Genomic DNA, 21,199 nt, shown 5'->3' on the forward strand with positions numbered 1-21,199 from the left:
ACTGGAGAGATGGCTCATCAGTTGCTACTCTTAAAAAGGACCCCAGGGGCTGGGGAGATGGCTCAGAGATTAAGAACATTGGCTGCTCTTCCAGAGGTTCTGAGTTCAATTCCCAGCAACCACATGGTGGCTCACAACCACCTTGAATGAAATCTGGTGCCCTCTGCTGGCATGCAGGCAGAAGACTGTATACACAATAAATAAATAAATAAATAAATAAATAAATAAATAAATAAATAAATAAATAAATAAATAAAATATTTGAAAAAAAAGGACCCCAGTTTGGTTCCCAGCACCTAATATGGCTGCTCACAACCTTGTGTCAATTCCAGTTCCAGAGTATCTCATGCCCTCTTCTGGCCTCTGTGGGCACTGCATGTGGTTCACTTACATGCAGGAAAAACACATAAAATAAACCTCTTTTTTTTTTTTAAGGTTGAAATGTAAAGTTTTTCACAAAAGGGGTGAACATGAATCTAAAGTACCTTGGCACAATAAGTAAAAATTCAACCATAGACTGGGAGTCTCACTGATGAAAAGAGTTTTACCAATTTGATTTCATTTTTGTCCCATTATAACTGGGCATTCCTGTACACCTTTTAATCCCAGCACTCAGGAGGTAGGCCAGATGTCTGTAAATTCAAAGCCAGGCTGATTTACACTGCCAGTTCAGGCCAGCCAGGGCTGCAGAGTAAGACTAGACTATCTCCAAAACAAAACAAATAATAATGAGATGAAAAACAAATTGATCCATTATGCTAAAGTCATTTAAAAACAAAGCCAGGCAGTGGTGGCACACACTTTTAATCCCAGCATTTGGGAGGCAGAGGCAGGCAGATCTCAGTGAGTTCAAGGCCAGCCTGGTCTACAGAGTGAGTTCCAGGACAGCCAGGGCTACACAAAGAAACCCTGTCTCATTAAAAAAAAGAGCCGGGCGTTGGTGGCGCATGCCTTTAATCCCAGCACTCGGGAGGCAGAGGCAGGCGGATCTCTGTGAGTTCGAGGCCAGCCTGGTCTACAATAGCTAGTTCCAGGACAGCCTCCAAAGCCACAGAGAAACCCTGTCTCGAAAAACCAAAAAAAAAAAAAAAGAGAGAGAGAGAGAGAGAGAGAAAAAGAAGGGAGGGAGGAAGGAAGGTAAAAAGGCTCACAAATCAGCCCCCAGCAAAAAGCCAATAACCCAATAGTGCAGTAGTAGACAATGGAGTAAGATCACTTCATATTGAGACCATATCTCTACAGAAATAACTTCCCAACATTGTGACTTAGACATTACTACCCCTCATAAAAACAGAGCACACAGAAAACACACTGTTCATGGGAAAGGAAACATTTGGACTAGACAACAGTCAACATCATTTGCATTCATCTACTATCAAGCTTATGGTCTCTATCTTTCCAGTAAAGCAATCCATTTGGCCTAAGTAAGAATGTGCTACTTTGCAGCCGGGCGTTGGTGGCGCACTCGGGAGGCAGAGGCAGTCAGATCTCTGTAAATTCGAGAACCAGCCTGGACTACCAAGCGAGTTCCAGGACAGCCTCCAAAGCCACAGAAACCCTGTCTCGGGGGGAAAAAAAATGTGCTACTTTGCTCCAACAGTTCTCTGAGATCCAGCATGTTTTTCTGGGAAGGCAGAAGTCTACCTGGAGCTTACAGACTGGACCCACACTTAACTTCAAAACTGTATCTGCTGGACATGGTGGTGGCACATTCCTGTATAGTCAGCACTAGAGTCTGCAACACAACTGAGCTTCAGTTTCCTGTCCCTCACAAAAGGCTCTTAGCCATCCCACAGAATTGTAAGGATCAAATTTAAAACTACAGAGCTCAGTGTCTAGAACTTGTCTGGCTCTCAAGAACTCTTTCACTTCAACCTACCTGAGAGATTACAAATCCTCTCACCCTCACCTGGAAGAGTGTCTGAAAAGGACTGAGTCCCTACTGAGTCATGTCCCTTTGTTATAGTGCTCCTCCAGCTCAGTGCTGGGATTAACAAGAGTTGGTCAAAAAAACAAGGTCAGGCAGCACACATCTTTAATCCCAGCACTCGGGAGGCAGAGGCAGGCTGATCTCTCTGAGTTCAAGACCAGCTTGGTCTACAAGAGCTAGTTCCAGGACAGCCTCCAAACACACAGAGAAGCCCTGCCTCGGAAAAACCAAAACAAACAAATAAGGAGAAATAGAGGTCTTGCTACTAAGTGCAAAGTCCTAGGTTCTATCTTCAGCACTGCTTTAATAGTAAACAAATGCAGTACCTTGCAGTAAGTAGAGAATAAAAACTAAAAGTAACTTTGGAGCACAAGAACTTCCTTTGCCTTATTACTAGCTTTCCTCACCTACAAATGCCTCCACTAGTAAAACAAAAATCTATAATCAACCTGCTTAATAAATTTCTTCTGAATAAGAAAATAAAACTGGCCGGGCGTTGGTGGCGCACGCCTTTAATCCCAGCACTCAGGAGGCAGAGGCAGGCGGATCTCTATAAATTCGAGACCAGCCTGGACTACCAAGGGAGTTCCAGGACAGCCTCCAAAGCCACAGAGAAACCCTGTCTCGAAAAACAAAAAAACAAAGAAAAGAAAACCGGGGCTGGAGAGATGGCTCAGTGGTTAAGAGGACTGGCTGTTCTTACAGAGGACCTGGGTTCAATGTCCAGCACCCACATGGCAGCTCACAACTGTCTTTAGCTCCAGTTCCAGGAGATCTGATACCTTCACACCAATTCACATAAAATAAAGTTAAATTATTTAAAAAAAAGAAAACAAAACCACCAGGTAGTAGTGGCATATACCTTTGTTCCCAACACTCAGGAGGCAAAGGTAAGTGGATCTCTATGAGTTTGAGGACAGCCTGGTATACAGAACAAGTTCCAGGACATTCAACATTCAGTACTACCCAGAGGAATGGGGTAACGAGACAGACAGACAGACAGACAGACAGACAGACAGACAGACACACACACACACACACACACACACATACACACACACGACCCTAAGACACAACCAATCCTTACACAGAGCACTCATCAAACAAATCTCAAGTGAACAGTGTGAACAGCAGACTTCTTAATTTCCCCTACTTTCAACCATAACATCTTTTTTATTTCAATTTGCAACATCCATCAAATTCTTCCTGGGAATTTAAACATTCTCACATTGTTTCCAAACATTAGCATCTTAAATATAAAAGTCACCCAAGCCCAACAGAGAGGCTCTGACTTAAACCCAAGCAATTCTTAGAAGCATATCAATGGTGAAAAATAGATTATTTTGTTAACAACATTCCTAGAAATGCAGTGTGAACATTCAAACAGTCTTGAGATTTCTTTAATGAAATGACTATATAACACCAGAATGGTAAATGACCCATTGGCAATTACAATGACCAACCATTCTTTAAAACAAGTAACCCTTGATTACAACAACTAAATAAGCAATCGAAGAGTGAGATAGTCATTGAAAGCAGACAGCCTAAGCGGATAGTGATTAGAAGAGTTTTAAAGCTGAAATAGGGAACTTTTTTTACCTGGTGTTCTGCATGAATGTTATCCCCTGTAGGCCATCGATGTTTGCTAGTATTATAGCCGCCTCCACCACTTCCTCCTCCCCCAAGCTGCTCACCATGCTGTCTCTGAAAGAAGTAGTCCACCATAGCGTCGTCCTGAGAACGGCCTGCAACTCCTATGGATCCTGGGACAGGGCTGGAGTGTGTCCCAGCTGCAAGAGCCTGATTGGCAGCTGGCTGTGGCTGCGCTTGCGACCCTGTTCCAGATGTCAAAACAACAGGCATGTTGGGATTAGCTGGTTCTTGAGGGTGATGTTTCAGGTGGGGGCTGAAAGAGTCCTGCCAAAGCACTGCTTTTCTCTTCAAGACACATGCAACGCTCATTCCACCAACACCTAAGAACAAACAGTTAACAGATGTTTAATGCTTGCATTTTTAAAGAGAACTCCATATACTCCAGTACAAAATGCTAAACAATTCCTTTTCTTCTGCAAGACAATCATGTATAGCCTGTCTCTACCAAGAAGACAAGTGTCTTGTAACAGTTTCCTGAACCTCTGAGCCTCCTTTGAAGCTGCTGGACCTTATGTACAGAAATAAAGGCCACTAGCAGCAGGTACTCCAATAAGCTAAGGGTCCACTACTATAACCAAGCTTTACTAAAAAGTAATGATAGAAAGACTAGAAATGTAGCTCAGTAACAAAGGACTTGTCTAACATGTAAAAGAACCTAGAGATTTGAGCCCTAGGACCACAAAAATGAACAAAATAACAATATAGAATCAGAAGATAATCAATGGCTTGCCTATTCAACTTTTTTTGGGGGGAGTGAGGTTTCAAACCAGACTGGCTTTGAAATTAATAGGTAGCCAAAACTGGCCATGATCCTACTTCCACCTCCCGGGTGCTGGGATTACAGGCATGAATCAACAGGACTGTGACCAGGAACTTTTGAAAGTATCATTAAGTTTATAGTCTGGAGCAGTACAATGAAGTAGTACAGTGCTTGCCTAGCCTAAACAGGCCCTAGATTCAATCCCCTGGACTCCCCCTACCCCTACACTCCAATTCACTTTTAAAAATTTATGGCTGCAATAAACATGTCAATAAACAAACAAAAGCCTATGGCTGGGGCTGGGCAGAAGGCTCAGCAGTTAAGAACACTGGCTCCAGAGGACCCAGGTTCAAGTCCCAGGACCCATCTGGCAGCTCACACCTGTCTAGTAACTCCAGGTCCAGGGCTTCTGACACCTTCACACAGACATACATGCAGGCAAAACACCATAAAACAAACAGTGAAAATTTAAAAAAAAAAGCCTATGTCTTAGATTATGTAACTTAAAGGAGGAACCCTTTAAAATACCTAACATTTTTGTGACAAACAAGAGTGTATATATCCTGACCAAGATCATCAGTGTTTTTATTACAAGAGGAAAAATCAACACTTTTACCAATAACTTACAAATACAATGCAATCATGTTCATTAGTGATCAACTCTTAGAATCAGGACAAGACAAACCCAACTCACTTTGCTAATACTAAACCTCACTGTAAAACCAGAGGTCTGTCTCACCACAGTAACAGGGTAGCAAATACATGGCAGACATTATCTCATCATAGAAACACCAAAAAGGGAAGCATTAGTAGCCCTATTTTTACAAGTAAAACATTACAGAACTTAGGAGGAGCCTAAGGCCATCATCTAGTTTGCAAGGAGCAGAGATCTCAAGCTATTCTGAAACCAACCCTGGTTCATTCTAGAATCCTAATAATTAATACCTTTGGTTTTTTTGAGACAGGGTCTCACCATGTAGAGACCCGACTGGCCTTGAACTCACTGAGATCTGCCTGTCTGATCTCTGGGATTAAAGACGTGGACCCCCGACTCCTGCCAGTATCTGTAGGATGTTAATTAAACTCCTCTGAAAATTCAACAGAGAAATCAAATATTACTAGGAATCATTGCTACTTAAGTTCCTCAAAACCAAATAATTATATTTGTACACACAAAGAAAACTGGTTAGAATATACAATGGAAGCCGGGCGGTGGTGGCGCACGCCTTTAATCCCAGCACTCGGGAGGCAGAGGCAGGTGGATCTCTGTGAGTTCGAGGCTGGGCTGGACCGATAGCCTCCAAAACAATACAGAGAAACCCTGTCTCATAAAAACCAAAAAAAAAAAAAAAATACAATGGGTATACACCTGTATGCAACCACTAGAATCAGTACTCCTCAAAACAAGAAACACACATGCAACTCCTAAGGGCCAGGTCCCCTAAAACTGGAGTCAGTGATGACTGTGAGCCACCATGTGGGTACTGGGAACCAAACACATGTCCTCTGCAAAAGCACTCAAGTACTTTTTTGTTTTGTTTTGTTTTTCGGGACAGAGTTTCTCTGTATAACAGCCCTGGCTGTCCTGGAATTCACCCTGTAGACCAGGCTGACCTAAAACTCAGAGATCTGCTTGCGTCTGCCTCCAGTATACTGGATGCCCTGTGCACCAAGCGCTCTTAATCACTGAATCATCATCTCTCCAGCCTCCAACCATATTCTCTCATTAGATAAGTAACTTCCTGGAAAATTCTTAAAACTAACTCATGCTCTGAAGCTAGAAGAGGTCACAATTTAGTCTGCAATCTGTTCAAAACCTAATTTGTAATCCCAGCACTCTGGGAGACTAAGGCAGAAGAACTGCTAATAGTTTGAGGCCAGCATACACTGTAATATTCTCTTTAAAAAGCAAAACAAACAAAAGACAAGGGGACTGGTTAAGAGCAGTAACTGCTCTTCCAGAGGACCCAGGTTCAGTTCCCAGCACCCACATGGCAGCTCACAACTATCAAACACCTTCACACAGAGATACATGCAGACAAAACACCAATGCACATAAAATAAAATAAATCATTCTTTAAAAGATAAAACCTCTACTGTGGAAATGCCTGGTATAAATCAACAATTCCAACAGCCTCCTCTAACCCGCTCCTATTAAACCCCATCCAACAGAACCCTATACTGAAATACTTCTAGCCTTCTATACACACATGAATAAAATGCTGTCTAGGCTTAAGCAGGAAACCAGAAATTATGGATGTTTCATAATTTCAAAATGAGAAGCCTAATGCCTTCTCACTTGATTCTCTCAAGATCAATTACCCCTCACACTGCACAGTACATTTTCTTCTACAAAAGTCTGTATCAGATACTTTAAGAGATACAAAGCCCAAATTTTGTCACTAAACTAAAAATCTCTCTCAGCCAGTTTCCAAAGGAAAAAAGTCTGTCTTTCCTCCATGCCTTAACTTTCTGGGAGCTTTCTAATCACAGTAAAACGTATAAAGGAGGTTTTAACGAATTTCAAATCACTAACTATGCTGACAATTCCACAAATTTAGTTGCCTACCAGTTAAGGCAACAGACCTCCAATCTACAAGAGAATTCTTAAAATAATAAATGGGAAAAGTTACCTACAATAAATTTCCATATTAAGAAAAAGCTGGTCCCTAGAAACAATCTCCTAAGAAATAACTGGGGAGGGTCACTTACAGAAATGTTCAAGCACAACAAGTGGCTTTTGTAAGGCTATCTGGAGGCCTGAGACATCCGGCTTCACCTAATGAGGCAGGGCAGATTCTCAGACAAGACAAAAGCTGGCAAGAGGGACAACTGAAAAGTGACAAACACCTAAACACTAACATGTGTCTGAGAGAATTTTCCCACATCTTAGGACTGGCAAAACAAAAATTAATAATCAATTACCTAAGTACCAGACAGAAAACATCAAACTGATGTTACCTGTTAGGCAACTCCCAAAGGTCACTAAAAAGTTAGGCACTGTATTTGAGGTGTGATTTTTTTCTCACAAAGTAGGTGTTTTAAGCAATATAATGAAGTATCAAGTCTTTCAAACTTTATAAAGATCAAGTTGCAGTTTGTTTTTACTTTTTAAATCACTAACAGTTTTCTTTAAACAAAGCAGCATGGTTTAATCTACCTCCTTTTATTAACACGGTCAGGTTTAAACGGTATTTTTTTTAACCACACCGAACAAACCTCCTGTGGACATAAATTATCTTAATGCCGTCATCACAGACCCAAACTAAACAAATCCAACTTCAAAAAGTTGCGGCCTTGAACAAGATGAATTCAAGCGTGGAAAAGGCAAAATATTAACTCCGAGTTCAGAACCCAGAATTTTCAAACGCCTCAGATAAAGAATCCGCAGCCCCCAGAATGTTTTAAAAAGTTACAATCAGAGAGGGGCCAAAATAGTTACTTTGTTTACTAAACTCCCAAAGGCAGCGGCTTATCTTAGCAGTAGGACATTGGTAACATTTCCACCAAAACAAAAAAACTAAAGCTACAACAAACCTATCTTTAGAAGTAACTGATTTTAAAAACAGAACGTCCAAAAGGCTTCATAACTCGTCTTAATAATAAGAGTAATTAATGGGGTGAGCAAAATGACCCAGTGTAACTTGAACAATTCTTCAAAGTTAGGGTAAGAATAAATAAAGCCTTCTCTGGTAATCTGGGTGGGAGTTCTTCGATGGGGGGGGGAATCCTTGGGGAAGGGGTGAACTACTCTGGAGAAAAGTTACAGGAGTGTTGACGTGGGAATGGTACTGACGAGTAAAACAAACGACCCGTGTTTACCAACCACGTTTGTGAGGACCGCAACTGTAGCACTGAGTAGCTACATGTTTTTCCTACTACTAAGGGCCGAAAGCCTCTTGGAGAAAAAAAAGCACACTAACAACTGGGAGGCTCAATGAGGAAGAGCACCCCCCCCCCAAAAAAAAGAAAGAAACACACAAGCTCTCACGGAAACAAAAGGCCACAAGAAACCCCAGGAGCTTAAAAAAAGATCCGAAACTTCCTGAAGGCCACCTCTCCTCATTTAAGGCTTGCAAAAATCGCCCAGTACCCACCACCATGGGGTCTCGCCCGGGGACCAAGGCCCGAGGCCGCTTTCCAAAGCGATGTATTGTTCCTCCCTCGGCACTGCCACGGAAGCTAGAGAAGTCGAAGGAACCCACGGGAGCACAGAATTTCCACTCCGCGGCCACAAGGGAGGACTCCAGGCTTCGCAAACCCATCCGAAAATAAATAAATACAAAAGCCAAGCCGAACGGCAACACCAATCTCCAGGGACTCCTAGCAGGGCCGAACGGAGGCACGGAGCCGCCGGCAGCTGCGGGCCCGGCCCCGGCCGCGGCCCGCTCCCCACCCCCTCCTCGCGGATAACAATAGGGCCTCGCTGCCGCCTCCCAAACACGTACGAGCGGAGCGAGCGCGGAGCCTCCGCCAGGCCCGGAGGCGTCTCTAAGCCCTTCTCGCCCCGCCAACCGCTGCTAAACGCCAATACAAGGGGCGCATCGGCTCGCTGGGAGCCCGGGGCACGGTTTGGGGTCACCCGGGCGCGGATACTCACGGGCGGAGCGGTAGGATGAAGATGGATTCCGGCCCCCCGATCTTCGCTCGCCGGCGCTCTCGCTCCCCCTTACCTTTCACTCCGACAACATGGCGGCCCACTGGGGACTGGGCTGGCGCGGTGCATCATGGGAGCGGCGCCGGCCCCGGCTCCGGCAGTGGCAGCGGCGTGTGCGGAGCGGGCGGGCGGGCCGCTCTGGAACAGGTTGCCCGGTTGCCATGCCAACCGCAGGGCCTGCGTGAACTCGGGGAAACTCGCAGGCCACACAACCGCTGTGCCCGCCCGCAGGGACTAGCGCGCGCCACGGCAAAGGGAACCGGGAGGAAGGCGCCAGAGCGCCGGATCCGCCGTGGGGGGAAGGGGGCGCCGCCCGCGCATGGGCTTTCGCGCAGCCTAGCCCGAGGCTGGGTTCGAACCCCTCCCAGACTTCTGGCTCGTGGCTTTATTGTGTCCTCCTGCCTCCATTTCCCCATTGTAACATACAAAAGAAAAAGACAATAGCTCCTTAACAGAACGCCCACGCGGTTGAAGAGCAGTACCTTAACCTGATTTGCTAGATCTGGCAGGAGCACAATGAGAATACTTAGACCCTTGTTCTAAAGTGATTAGAAATTTCAAGATGGAGCTGGAGCTGGATGATAGTGGCGCTCACTGTGCCTTTATTCCCAGCCGCGTGAGGCAGAGGCAGGCTGAGTTCGAGGCCAGTCTGATATATTACAAAGCCAGTTCCAGGACAGGCAGGGCTACACAGAGAAACCATGTCTTAGAAAAAGAAGGGGGTGGAGGGGAGGGAAGAGAGGTCACAGCAAATTAAACTGAGAATGAGAACATGAAGCCAAAGGTGTTGTTTGCAAGCACTCCTGTTTGTTTGCCTGGTTTTTTTTTGTTTTTGGTTTTTTTTATGAGACAGGGTCTTGTTGTAGCCCTGGGTGATCTCAAACCTACTGAGATCCACCTGCCTCTGCCTCTAAGAACCACTCAATCTTACTATTAGCTGTTGTCATTCTGTCCACTTGCCAGAATGAATGGAACTGTGGTGGTTTGATTAAAGTGACTTAAAAATCACTACTAGTTAATAACAGGTTTTTATTAAATTTTATTTGTTTTGGGAGGTGACCTGTGGAGGTCAGAAAACTTCTAAGCACCTTAACCACTGAATCATCTTGATGACCCAAAACTGTCTTATAATCACAAACTAAACTCAAGATAAATCTAAAACTTGAGCAAACAACAATACTCTAACATACCAGAAGATACGGGAAAAGAGAAACCTTTCTAGGTAAAAGAGAAAAAAAAAGATTATAACAGCCGGGCATTGGTGGCGTATGCCTTTATCCCAGCACTCAGGAGGCAGAGGCAGGAGGATCTCTGTGAGTTTGAGGCCAGCCTGGTCTACAGAGCGAGTTCCAGGACAGCCTCCAAAACAATACAGAGAGACCCTGTCTCGAAAAACCAAAAAAAAAAAAAAAAAAAAAAAAAAGATTATAACTATGATTCAAAAATCAACAGATGGACTACATAGTAAACAACCCAGAAGAAGCCGGGTGGTGGTGGCACACACCTTTAATCCCAGCACATGGAAGGTAGAGGCAGGCAGACAGACCTCTGTGAGTTCCAGGCCAGCCTGGTCTACAGAGCAAGTAAGTGCCAGGACAGGCTCCAAAGCTACAGAGAAACCCTGTCTCGAAAAATAAAACAAAACAAACAACAACAACAAAAAAAGCAGGCTTTAGGAACACAAGCCTGTGATCCCAGAACTTGGGAAACTGAGGCAGAAGTACTGGCATGACTTGTAGGGCTGTCTGGGTTACATAACAAGTGCCAAGCCAGCTGAGAACCAAACTCAAGACTTCACCCATGCTAAACAAGTACACCACTGAGTCTATACTCAAGTCTAAGACATTTTCCTTCTGAGTAAGATTTGAAAGTTAAACTAACATAGAAAGTATCATGTGATATAGAACTAGTAGTCAATAAATGTAACTTGTTTTGTACAGGGCTTTTTGCTCATTACACATGTTACATGCAAGCATTTAACAATAGCTACTTTTACTCCAACCCTCAAATCCTTTTTTTGTTTGTTTCTTTTTTGTTTTGTTTTGTTTTGTTTTTTTGAGACAGGGTTTCTCTGTGGCTTTGGAACCTGTCCTGGAACTCACTCTGTAGACCAGGCTGGCCTCGAACTCACAGAGATCCGCCTGCCTCTGCCGCCCTAGTGCTGGGATTACATTTGTGTACCACCACTGCCCAGTTTCTTTTTCTTTTTTTGAGACAGGGTGTCAAATAGCCCAGGCTAGCCTCTAACCCACTATGTAGCTAAGGATTACCTTGGACCCCTGAGTCTACTTCTATTATCTGCCTACTTCACAGATATGTACAACCATACCCAGTTTATGTAGTACTGAGTACCAAACTCAGGACTCATGTAGGACAACACTCTACCACCAACAGAGCTACATCCCCAGATCTCAACAGTGAAACTCAAGAACATACTGTATTCAGAGAGCCAGCTTGAAGCCAGACCAGAAATTACTTAAACTACATTTCCCCCACTGCTAAATCATGGAATTATATAACAATACTTTGTGGAATCAAGTAGATAATACTTTTAACCCCATCAGGTCAGGTCCTTGAGCAGTACTGAATAGCCATACTAAGAAAATACACAAGCCTGGCAGTAGTGGGACACACCTTTAAGCCCAGCACTTGGGAGACAGAGGCAGGCAGATCTCTGAGTTCCAGGCCAGTCTAGTCTGGTCTACAGAGAGAATTCCAGGGCTACACAGAGGAACTGCTTCAAAAAAAAAAAAAAAAACTACACAGGAGGGAGAAAAAAAATGACAGATATGAAAAAATGATATCTTTTACTTTCTTCCCAGACTCTGGGCTCCGAGCTTCTATCCTGGGGTCCACAGTTAATTCCCTAGTTTTAACTTCAGCTTTCATTACTCGTTTGGTAAGATCCGAGCAAGACACAATGAACCCTATACTGTCCCAACACAAACGCCCTTACCCCTGCTCTTTTTCAATCAATAAATAAATAAGACCAAAAAGGAAGGATGGATGGATAGATGGATGGACGGACAAAAGGGACAGACAGACAGACCTTTCAAATAGGCCTCTGCTTTTGTAAGGCAGGACCTTTTCATGAGGGCAGGGGCAACCCGACTGCCCGCAGTGACTCCAGGGACAATTTCATTCTCTCCTGTAGTATTCCTAGGTGATAAAAAGTTTCTTAAAGGGACTGGAGATGGCTCGGCAGTTAAGAGCACTGGCTGCTCTTCTAGAGGACAGGGGTTCAATTCCCAGCACAACAGTCTATATAACTCCAGTTCCAGGAATCTGACAACTTCACACCAATGCACCTAAAATAATTTTTTTTAATTTCTTAAAAGTGGTGTTTGGCAGGGTGGTGGCACACGCCTTTCATCCTAGCACCCAGGAAGCAGAGGCAGGTGGATCTTGATGAGTTCCAAGCGAGCCTGATCTACAGGGCAGTTCCAGGACATCCAGAGCTACATAGAGAAACCCTGTGTATGGGTGGGGAAAGTGGTGTCTGTAAACACTGTAAACGTTCTCAGGCAGCCTTCCCGCTTGTAATTTTCTGAAAAGACATTTTGTTATCAATATTGTTTTCCAACTGTGTTACACTTAGACACTTATCTCAGACTCTCCTTCCAATGGCTTCCATTGTTTCCATTGCTACACTGTTAACATTTTCAAAAGACACTTTGTTTCCTTGTAGATCTCAATTAATTAACCCCCCTCACCAACAACTGCACCTACCACTAGGATCTAAGCAATCCTCCAACTGAGGGAAAACTAAGTGTGGATAGGGCACTATCGTGAAATATTACTCTAACTATATAAAGGTGTATTACATTTGTTTATGCTGCATTTGTTTAATTATGTGTTGTTGTTTTACCTTGCCTGCCTAAAGCACCTAATTGGTATAGCTAAAAGGCCAATAGCTAGGCAGTAGAGGGATAGGAGGGGCTGGCAGGCAGAATGAATAAGTAGGAGGAGAAGTCTAGCCTTGAAAGGAGAGAAGGGAAAAGAAAAAGGGAGAAAAAAAGGTAGATGCTGAGGGCCAGACAGCCACCAGACAGCCAAACACAGAGTAGGACATACAGAAGGAAAGAAAGTTAAAAAAAAAAAACCTGAGGCAAAAACAGATGAAGAGAAACAGGTTCACTTAAGTTATACAAGCTAGTGAGAGGAGTATAAGATAAGGCCGAGTATTTGTAACTAAAAATAAGCTCCGCCACATGATTTGGGAGCTGGTTGGTACTCCCCCCCCCAAAAAAAAAAGCCTGCTACAGGGGACACATAAAAGTATCTGTTTGACAGTATTGGAAAGCTAAGGAGAAAATGAAATTTATTAAACCAGGATCTAGGAAAGCCGAGTAAGGAAGCTTCTCATTTGGAAGAACTTTCCAGAGAGGGTTTTCTTGGTTGACAACTGAGAAGGAAGAGGAGAGGTATGGGTTCCTTTGTGTACAGTATTTTGTTTTTACTGTGCTTTGGTTGTATAGTTTTTTGTTTTGCTTTGTGGTGGGAGAATTGGGCCTGTTCCTTTACTGAATCTGTGAAACAGGATTTTTGTGTAGCCCTGGTTTGCCCAGAACTCATTATGTAGGCAAGGCTAGCTTTGACATGTATTAATTTTCTTGCCTCTGCCTCCCAAGTACTGGAATTATATGAGTGTGAGCCATCAACCTTGCTAAAAAATATTTTTAAGGAAACAATATAACGTTTACTTTTGCTTTGTTTTTAATTGCAATGTATACCTTAACGATTAAAGTGGTCTTTTTACAGCTCTGTTGTCAAAACATAGAAACTATCAGGTATTATATCCCAGAACTATGGAGGCAGAGGCAGGTGAATCTCTATGAATTCAAAGCCAGCCTGATCTACAGAGTGAGTTCTAGGACAGTCAGAGCTACATCATAGAGAGACTCTTGTCTTTTTTTAGATGTATTTATTTTTATGTGCATGTGCATTGGTGGTTTTTTTTTAATTTTATTTTCCAGTTTAAATTTAGATAACAAACAAGGTTGCTTCACAAGTCAGTTCCAGGTCCCTCTCCCATTCCCTCCCTCCCTCCCGAGCCCTCCCCCCCCCCCCCCCCCCCCCCGTGCATTGGTGTTTTGCCTGCATGTATGTCTGTGAGGGTGCCAGATCCCCTGGAACTTGAGTTACAGTCAGTTGTGAGCTGCCATGTGGGTGCTGGGAATTGAACCTGCATCCTCTGGAAGAGCAGTCAATGCCCTTAACTACTGAGCCATCTCTCCAGCCTCCAAAGCTACAGAGAAAACCCTATCTCAGGAAGAAAAAAAAAAAACTCATCATGGCTGGCAACAAGCTCCTTTACCCATGAGCCCCTCTAGTTGTTTTATTTGATTTGATTTTTTTGTTTTGTTTTGTTTTGTTTTTCAAGACAGGGTTTCTCTGTATTGTTTTGGAGGCTGTCCTGGAACTCACTCTGTAGACCAGGCTGGCCTCGAACTCGCAGAGATCCTCCTGCCTCTGCCTCCTGAGTGCTAGGATTAAAGGCATGCACCACCAACACCTGGCTGGGCACCTGCACTCTTTTTTTTTTTTTTTTTTTTTTTTTGGTTTTTTGAGACAGGGTTTCTCTGTAGCTTTGGAGCCTGTCCTGGAACTCACTTTGGAGACCAGGCTGGCCTCGAACTCACAGAGATCCACCTGCCTCTGCCTCCCGAGTGCTGGGATTAAAGGCATGTGCCACCAACGCCCGGCTGGGCACCTGCACTCTTATGCATATAATTTTTAAAATTAAGTCAGAGTTTGAAATATGGCTCAGTGGTTAAGAACATTTGCAGCTCTTACAAAAGATTCACTTTTGCACTTTTGGTTTGCAGCACTGACACATAACAACTCACAACCTTTTTTTTTTTCCCAAGAATTTGCTTTGTAGACCTGACTGTCCTTGAACTCACAGAGACCCACCTGCCTCTGTCTTCCAAGTGCTAGAATTAAAGGCACATGCCACCACACCCATCTTCTTTTTTTTCTTCTTCTTCTTCTTCTTTTTTGTGACAGGGTTTCTCTGTATTGTTTTGGAGGCTGTCCTGGAACTTGCTCTGTAGGCCAGGCTGGCTTTGAACTCACAGAGATCCGCCTGCCTCTGCCTCCGGAGTGCTGGGATTAAAGGTGTGCGCCACCAATGCTGCCTCATGCCCATCTTCTTACAATGTTCTTTATCTCCACTTCTGGGGCATTTGACACGTTCTAGCTCCCGAGGGCACTGCATGCATTTTGTTCATGCACAGGACCTCTCTTTCCCTCTCTCACTCACACACACAGAGATTAAAATGAATACAAATCTTAAAAGATTGAAATGATCCTTTTATTGATTTTAAGTAAAGATACTTAAATTTTGCCATAAGGCAATCATTATCACAGTCATATTTTTTACATTTTATCACTTCCAAAAGAAGCTCTGAAGCTGAGCATGGTGGAACATATCTGGATTCATGGTACTCGTGGGGTAGAGGTAGGAAGACCAGGAGTTAAAAGCCATCTTCAGCAACAGAGAAAGTTGAATTGCACACATCTTTAATCCTAGCACTTGGGAGGCAGAGGCAGGCAGATCCCTGTGAGTTCAAGGCCAGCCTGGTCTACAGAGTAAGCTCCAGGACAGCTAGAGCTGTTACACAGAGAAACTCTGTCTCAGAAAAACAAGCAAAGAAACAAGAAAGTTGAAAGACAATCAGGACTTGGAAAGAGCCTGTTTCAAAAACAGGAACAGAAAGAAAAGGCCTGTCCCTGTTAGCCATCACTCCTGACCCTCTATTTTTCCTACCCCGAGTCTAAACAACCACTAATCTATTTTCTTCCTTTGATTCTTATATTTATTTGTGTGTATGTGTATGTGCAAACAGGCCTGAACTCATGTACCACGGTGCTCATGTGGAGGTCAGAAGACAATTTTCCAAGAGTTGGTTCTCTCCTTCCACCATGTGGTTCTTGGGATCAGACTCTGACCATCAGGTTCAGCAACAAATATTTTTTTTCAGTGTGGGTGGATATGTGTTTGTATATGTGCATATAGTGTATGTCAACCTCAGGTGTCACCCTCAGGCACCATCCACCTTTTTTATTCCTTTTAAGATTTATTTATATTGCTGGGCGTTGGTGGCGCACGCCTTTAATCCCAGCACTCGGGAGGCAGAGGCAGGCGGATCTCTGTGAGTTCGAGGCCAGCCTGGTCTACAAGAGCTAGTTCCAGGACAGCCTCCAAAGCCACAGAGAAACCCTGTCTCGAAAAACCAAAAAAAAAAAAAAAAGATTTATTTATATTATATTATGGATATGGTGTTCTGAAGTGTCCTGGGAGGCTAGAAGAACTGGGGATGTTTGTGAGCTGCCATGTCGGTGCTGGGATTTGAACACACGTCCTCTGGAAGAGCAGCAAATGCTCCTAACTGCTGAATCATCTCTCCAACCCCAGCCTCACCTAGTTATGAAAGACAGTCTCTCACAGACTTGGAGCTCACCAAATAAGCTAGCAAGTGACCAGAGAGCCTTAGGGATCCACCTCTCTCAAACTCCCCAGCTCTGGGATTACAAATTCACATGCCACCATAAGTAGGCATTTCCTACGGGTTCTGGGGATCAAAGTTAGGTCTTTACAATTGCCTGCTAAGAACTTTACCAACTGAGCCATCTCCCTAACCCCACTCATGTATTTTCGTCTCTAGATTTTTCTACTCTGAGTCAGGCTTCACTTCTGCGCACACAATTCTATCTAACTACTCCAGAAGCTGAGGAAGTAGGATCATGATTTTGAGGCTTATACAAACATCCCTATTCAGGGCTTTTATTTTATTTATCTCGAGTGTGTGTGTGTGTGTGTGTGTGTGTGTGTTGGGGGGTGTCAGGTTGCACATGCCACAATGTAAATGTAGAGATCAGAGTACAAATGTGGAGTTGATATTCTCCCTCCACCTTTACATGAGTTCACAGGATCAAACCCAGGTCATCAACCTTGTGTTATTGAGTGGCAAGTACCTTTACCCACAGAGCCATGCCACTGACCCTATTCCAGATGTTTATATGACCAGGACCATGTATTGTGTAGTGTTTGGTGTCTGGCTTCATCCAAATTGTATTATGTAATGGTACTTTTTTCCTTTTTGTTTTGTTTTAGTATTTTATAGACAAGGTCTCGATATGTATCCCTGGCTGTCCTAGAACTCACTATGTAAACCAGGCTAGAATCATACAGAGATCTGCTTGCCTCTACCTCACGGATTAAAAGTGTGTGGACCTCCCAGCACTTGGGAGGCAGAGGCAGGTGGATTTCTGTGAGTTCGAGGCCAGCCTGGTCTACAGAGTTAGTTCTAGGACAGCCTCCAAAGCCACAGAGAGACCCTGTCTCAGAAAAAAAAAAAGTGTGTGGGCCATGCCTGGTTTATACCTTTCTTTTTTTTTTTTTTTTTTTTTTTTGAGACAAAGTTTCTCTGTGTAGCGCTGACTGTCCTGGAACTCACTCTATAGATCTGGCTGGTCTCAAACTCAGAGATCCGCCTGCCTCTGCCTCCTGAATGCTGAGATTAAGGTGTGCACCACCACCACTGGGGTCATTCCTTTTCAATAACCAAATAATTCATTGTAACTTGACTATGCCACCATGTGCTCTGTGATGTATCCTTTAAGCGCTTGGTTGTTTCTATGCTGGTATACTGGGAACAACACTGCTATAACATTTATGTGCAAATTTCGGTGGCATGTGCTTTCATTTCCCCTGGGTACATATCTAGGAGTGGACCACCCAGCTTGATTACATAGTAACTTTGCTTAATTATTTGAGAAATGTCAGACTGTTTTACAAAGTGACTGAATCATCTTACATTGTACATTACCATCAACAGGGCCAAAGCTTCAGATGTCCATATAACCTTTCCTGTGTTTATGGGGATCTTTGTGTGTGTGTGAGAGAGAGAGAGAGAGAGAGAGAGAGAGAGAGAGAGAGAGAGAGAGAGAGAGAGAGAGAGAGACAGAGAGAGACAGAGAGAGACAGAAAGAGACAGAGAGAGAGAGAGAGGGAGAGAGGGAGGGAGGGAGGGAGGGAGGGAGGGTGTATGTATCTGTGTGTGTGTTTATGTGTATCTGTGTGTGTGCGTGTGTGTGTGTGTGTGTGTGTGTGTGTGTGTGTGTGTGAGAGAGAGAGAGAGAGAGAGAGACAGAGACAGAGACAGAGACAGAGACAGATGGAGGGAGGGAGGGAGGGGGAGGGAGGGAGTGTGTGTGTGTGTGTAGGGGGGACCAAAGAGCACCTGCATCCCACAGTGAGCATATAGAAGTCAAAAGACAACCAGGCAGTGATGACATGATGCACGCCTTTAATCTCCGCACTCGGGAGGCAGAAGCAGGAAGACCTCTGTGAGTTTGAGGCCAGCCTGGTCTGCAATGCAAGTTCTGGACAGCCAAAGCTACACAGAGAAACCCTGTCTCAGAAGAAAACTCAGAATTCAGAAATCAGCTTACAGGAGTCTGATCTCTCCTTCCACTGTGTGGATTCTGGGAACTGAACTCATGTCACCAGGCTTGGTGACAAACACCTCTACCCCTCTACCCACTCAGCAGTCTTTTTCACATGGTGTGTGTGTGTGTGTGTGTGTGTGTGTGTGTGTGTTGGTTTTTGTTTTTTTGTTTTGAGATAAGGTTTCTCTGTATACAGCCCTGGCTGTCCTGAAACTCATTTTGTAGACCAGGCTGGCTTCAAACACAGAGATTCAACTGCCTCTGAGTACTGGGATTAAAGGCGTGTTTCACCACCTACTGCTCCCTCTTCTCTATTTTTATTGTTGTTGTTTGTTTATTTTCTTTTGTTTTCTTGAGACAGGGTTTCTCTGCATAGCTTTGGAGCCTGCCTATTATGGCACTTGCTCTGTAGACCAAGCTGTCTTATCCTATTCTCCTCTCCCAACCCCCACCCCGGAGCGGCCTATCAGGTAAACTATGAGTGTGTTCAAAAAACTGGAAGCCTGGGGAAGTCTTTAAGGCAAAGGGAAGAAACTGATATAAGCCCCTTGAATACAAAGTTTCCTGGTCATACAGACCTGAGCGAAGATGGGCTTCAGTTTACTAGTGGAGGCAGCTTGACTAGGGGTCAGAGCTTCATGAAGGGCTGGATTGCTGCAACCTTAAAGAATGCTAGAGATAAACTTTGCCATAGAATGCTGTGCATACCTGCTAGGGAAAATCTCTTTACCCTTATCTCCCCCACTTCTCTGCTCTCCAGGGAAAATATAGGTTCAGTCCAAATGAGGGGTACTGTGCTTATGCTCAGTGTCTTGATAAACATGTCCAAATGAAACAAAGGCATCTGTCACCAGCTTCTTTTTTTTTTTTTTTTTTTTTTTTTTTTTTTTGGTTTTTCGAGACAGGGTTTCTCTGTATTGTTTTGGAGGCTATCCTGGAACTAGCTCTGTAGACCAGGCTGGTCTTGAACTCACAGAGATCCGCCTGCCTCTGCCTCCCAAGTGCTGGGATTAAAGGCGTGCGCCACCAACGCCCGGCGTCACCAGCTTCTTAATACCTTCCGGTCATGGAGATTCTGTACAACTGGAGGACTCTCCTAAGTTTCTCCAGATGGTCATGAGAATGAGGGACATCGTGTCCTGATGACTAGCCAGGAACTAGTTAAGTCAGGGCCCATGATGATGCCTGGGGCCCTAGGGAGGGGGAATTCTTGTGATCTAGCTGTCATCTCCCTGGAGCCACCATTATCTCCCAGGCCACAAGAGCAGCCTGAACCCAAGGACACCTGGAGTTGGTGGGGAAGAATGCCTGGAGTCAGGCATAACATTGCACATCTGTAATCCAGCACTCTGGAGGCTGAGGCAGAAGGATCACAGTTTTGAGATCAGCCTTGGCTACAGAGCTGGAGTGTAGCTTGGTGGTAGAGTGTGTAGCTGGAATACATCTCCAGCATAAGCCATTGGAACTAAGCATTTAGGAACCCACATGGAGGGTGTAAGCCTCAGTCTCACTGATTGTTTGCTTGTGTGTTTATGACCAGGTCTCACACTACGGCCCAGGTGAGCCTCAGACTCCCTCTGCAGCCCAGGCTGGCCTCCAATTTGTGTCAACGCTTCTGCTTCAGTCTCTAAGTGTTGGAAATAGAGGCATGAGCAGAGCTTCTAGCTCAAATTATAGTAATTAATTTAACTATTAATATTCAATCATGCCATTTATATGTCCTTCAGGGACTCCTGCATGCTGAGCAAGTACTCAGACACTGAGGTACATCCCTGCCTTCACTGGAGCTGCTTTTCTACTTGGTGTGTGTGTGTGTGTGTGTGTGTGTGTGTGTGTGTGTGTGTGTGTGTTATTTGTGCAGCCAAGACACATGTATGGAGATCAGAGGACAACTGGCAAGAGTAGGTTCTTTTGTCTTTTGCCAGGCAGTGGTACACACTTTTTTTTTTTCGAGACAGGGTTTCTCTGTGGCTTTTAGAGGCTGTCCTGGAACTCACTTGGTAGTCCAGGCTGGTCTCGAACTCACAGAGATCCGCCTGCTTCTGCCTCCCGAGTGCTGGGATTAAAGGCATGCGCCACCAACGCCCGGTGGTACACACTTTTTATCCCAGTACTCAGGAGGCAGAGACAGGAGGATCTCTCAGTTTGAGACCAGCCTGGTCTACAGAGTGAGTTCCAGGACAGCCAGAGTTACACAGGGAAGCCCTGTCTCAAATAAAAATAAATAAACAAACAAATAAATAAAATATATAAATAAGAATTTAAGCTACTTTTTGTTAATTTATACATTCCTAGTCCTTCAGAACACCAAGGGTGCATGGGTACCCAGGGACACACATGCATTTGCCTCTGTCACAGCCTGTCCTTCAGTTTGGGTCCTTAGCTTCTGAACCTGCTTTGGTTAGAATTTCTTTGGGAAGTGTCACTGGAGGCCAGAGAGTAGCCCAGAGCAGCAGCCCCTTTAGTAAGAAGGGCAGCTATGCATTTAATCCTGATTCCAGACTTGGGGAAAGGTAAGCTCCTTTGAAAAAGTGATTCTCAACTTTCCTAACACTGCGACCCTTTCATACAGGTCCTCATGTTGTGGTGACCCCAAATCGTGTAATTACTGCGTTACTACTTCTTAATTGTAATTTTGCAACTGTTATGAATTGTGATGTAAATTTCTGATATGCTGGATATCTGATACGTGACACCCCCATAGGTTGAGAATGTCTTCTTTAAAACATTAAACAGCCGGGCG

At 44.2% G+C, this 21,199-nt stretch overlaps 1 protein-coding gene across 25 annotated transcripts in view; it reads right to left on the reverse strand.

The window, feature by feature from the left end:
* Pum1 (pumilio RNA binding family member 1) overlaps window positions 1-9,075 on the reverse strand; it is a 107,549-nt gene extending 98,474 nt beyond the window's left edge. For 22 of the 25 annotated variants that reach the window (XM_040756519.1, XM_040756518.1, XM_040756517.1 and 19 more), the window contains exons 1-2: window positions 8,944-9,075; window positions 3,530-3,903 (exon numbers count right to left, since the gene is read on the reverse strand). In XM_040756519.1, the coding sequence (XP_040612453.1) occupies window positions 3,530-3,892 (363 nt within the window). In that variant the 5' untranslated portion in view covers window positions 3,893-3,903; window positions 8,944-9,075. Of the gene's footprint in view, window positions 1-3,529; window positions 3,904-8,943 lie in introns of those variants that run through there. The other 3 variants (XM_040756516.1, XM_040756512.1, XM_040756495.1) reach the window with 2 other exon arrangements.
* Between the last annotated feature and the right edge of the window lie 12,124 nt (window positions 9,076-21,199).

The sequence above is a fragment of the Mesocricetus auratus genome, unplaced genomic scaffold (genome assembly GCF_017639785.1).
Source record: "Mesocricetus auratus isolate SY011 unplaced genomic scaffold, BCM_Maur_2.0 Super-Scaffold_100014, whole genome shotgun sequence".
NCBI classification, from domain to species: Eukaryota; Metazoa; Chordata; class Mammalia; order Rodentia; family Cricetidae; genus Mesocricetus; species Mesocricetus auratus.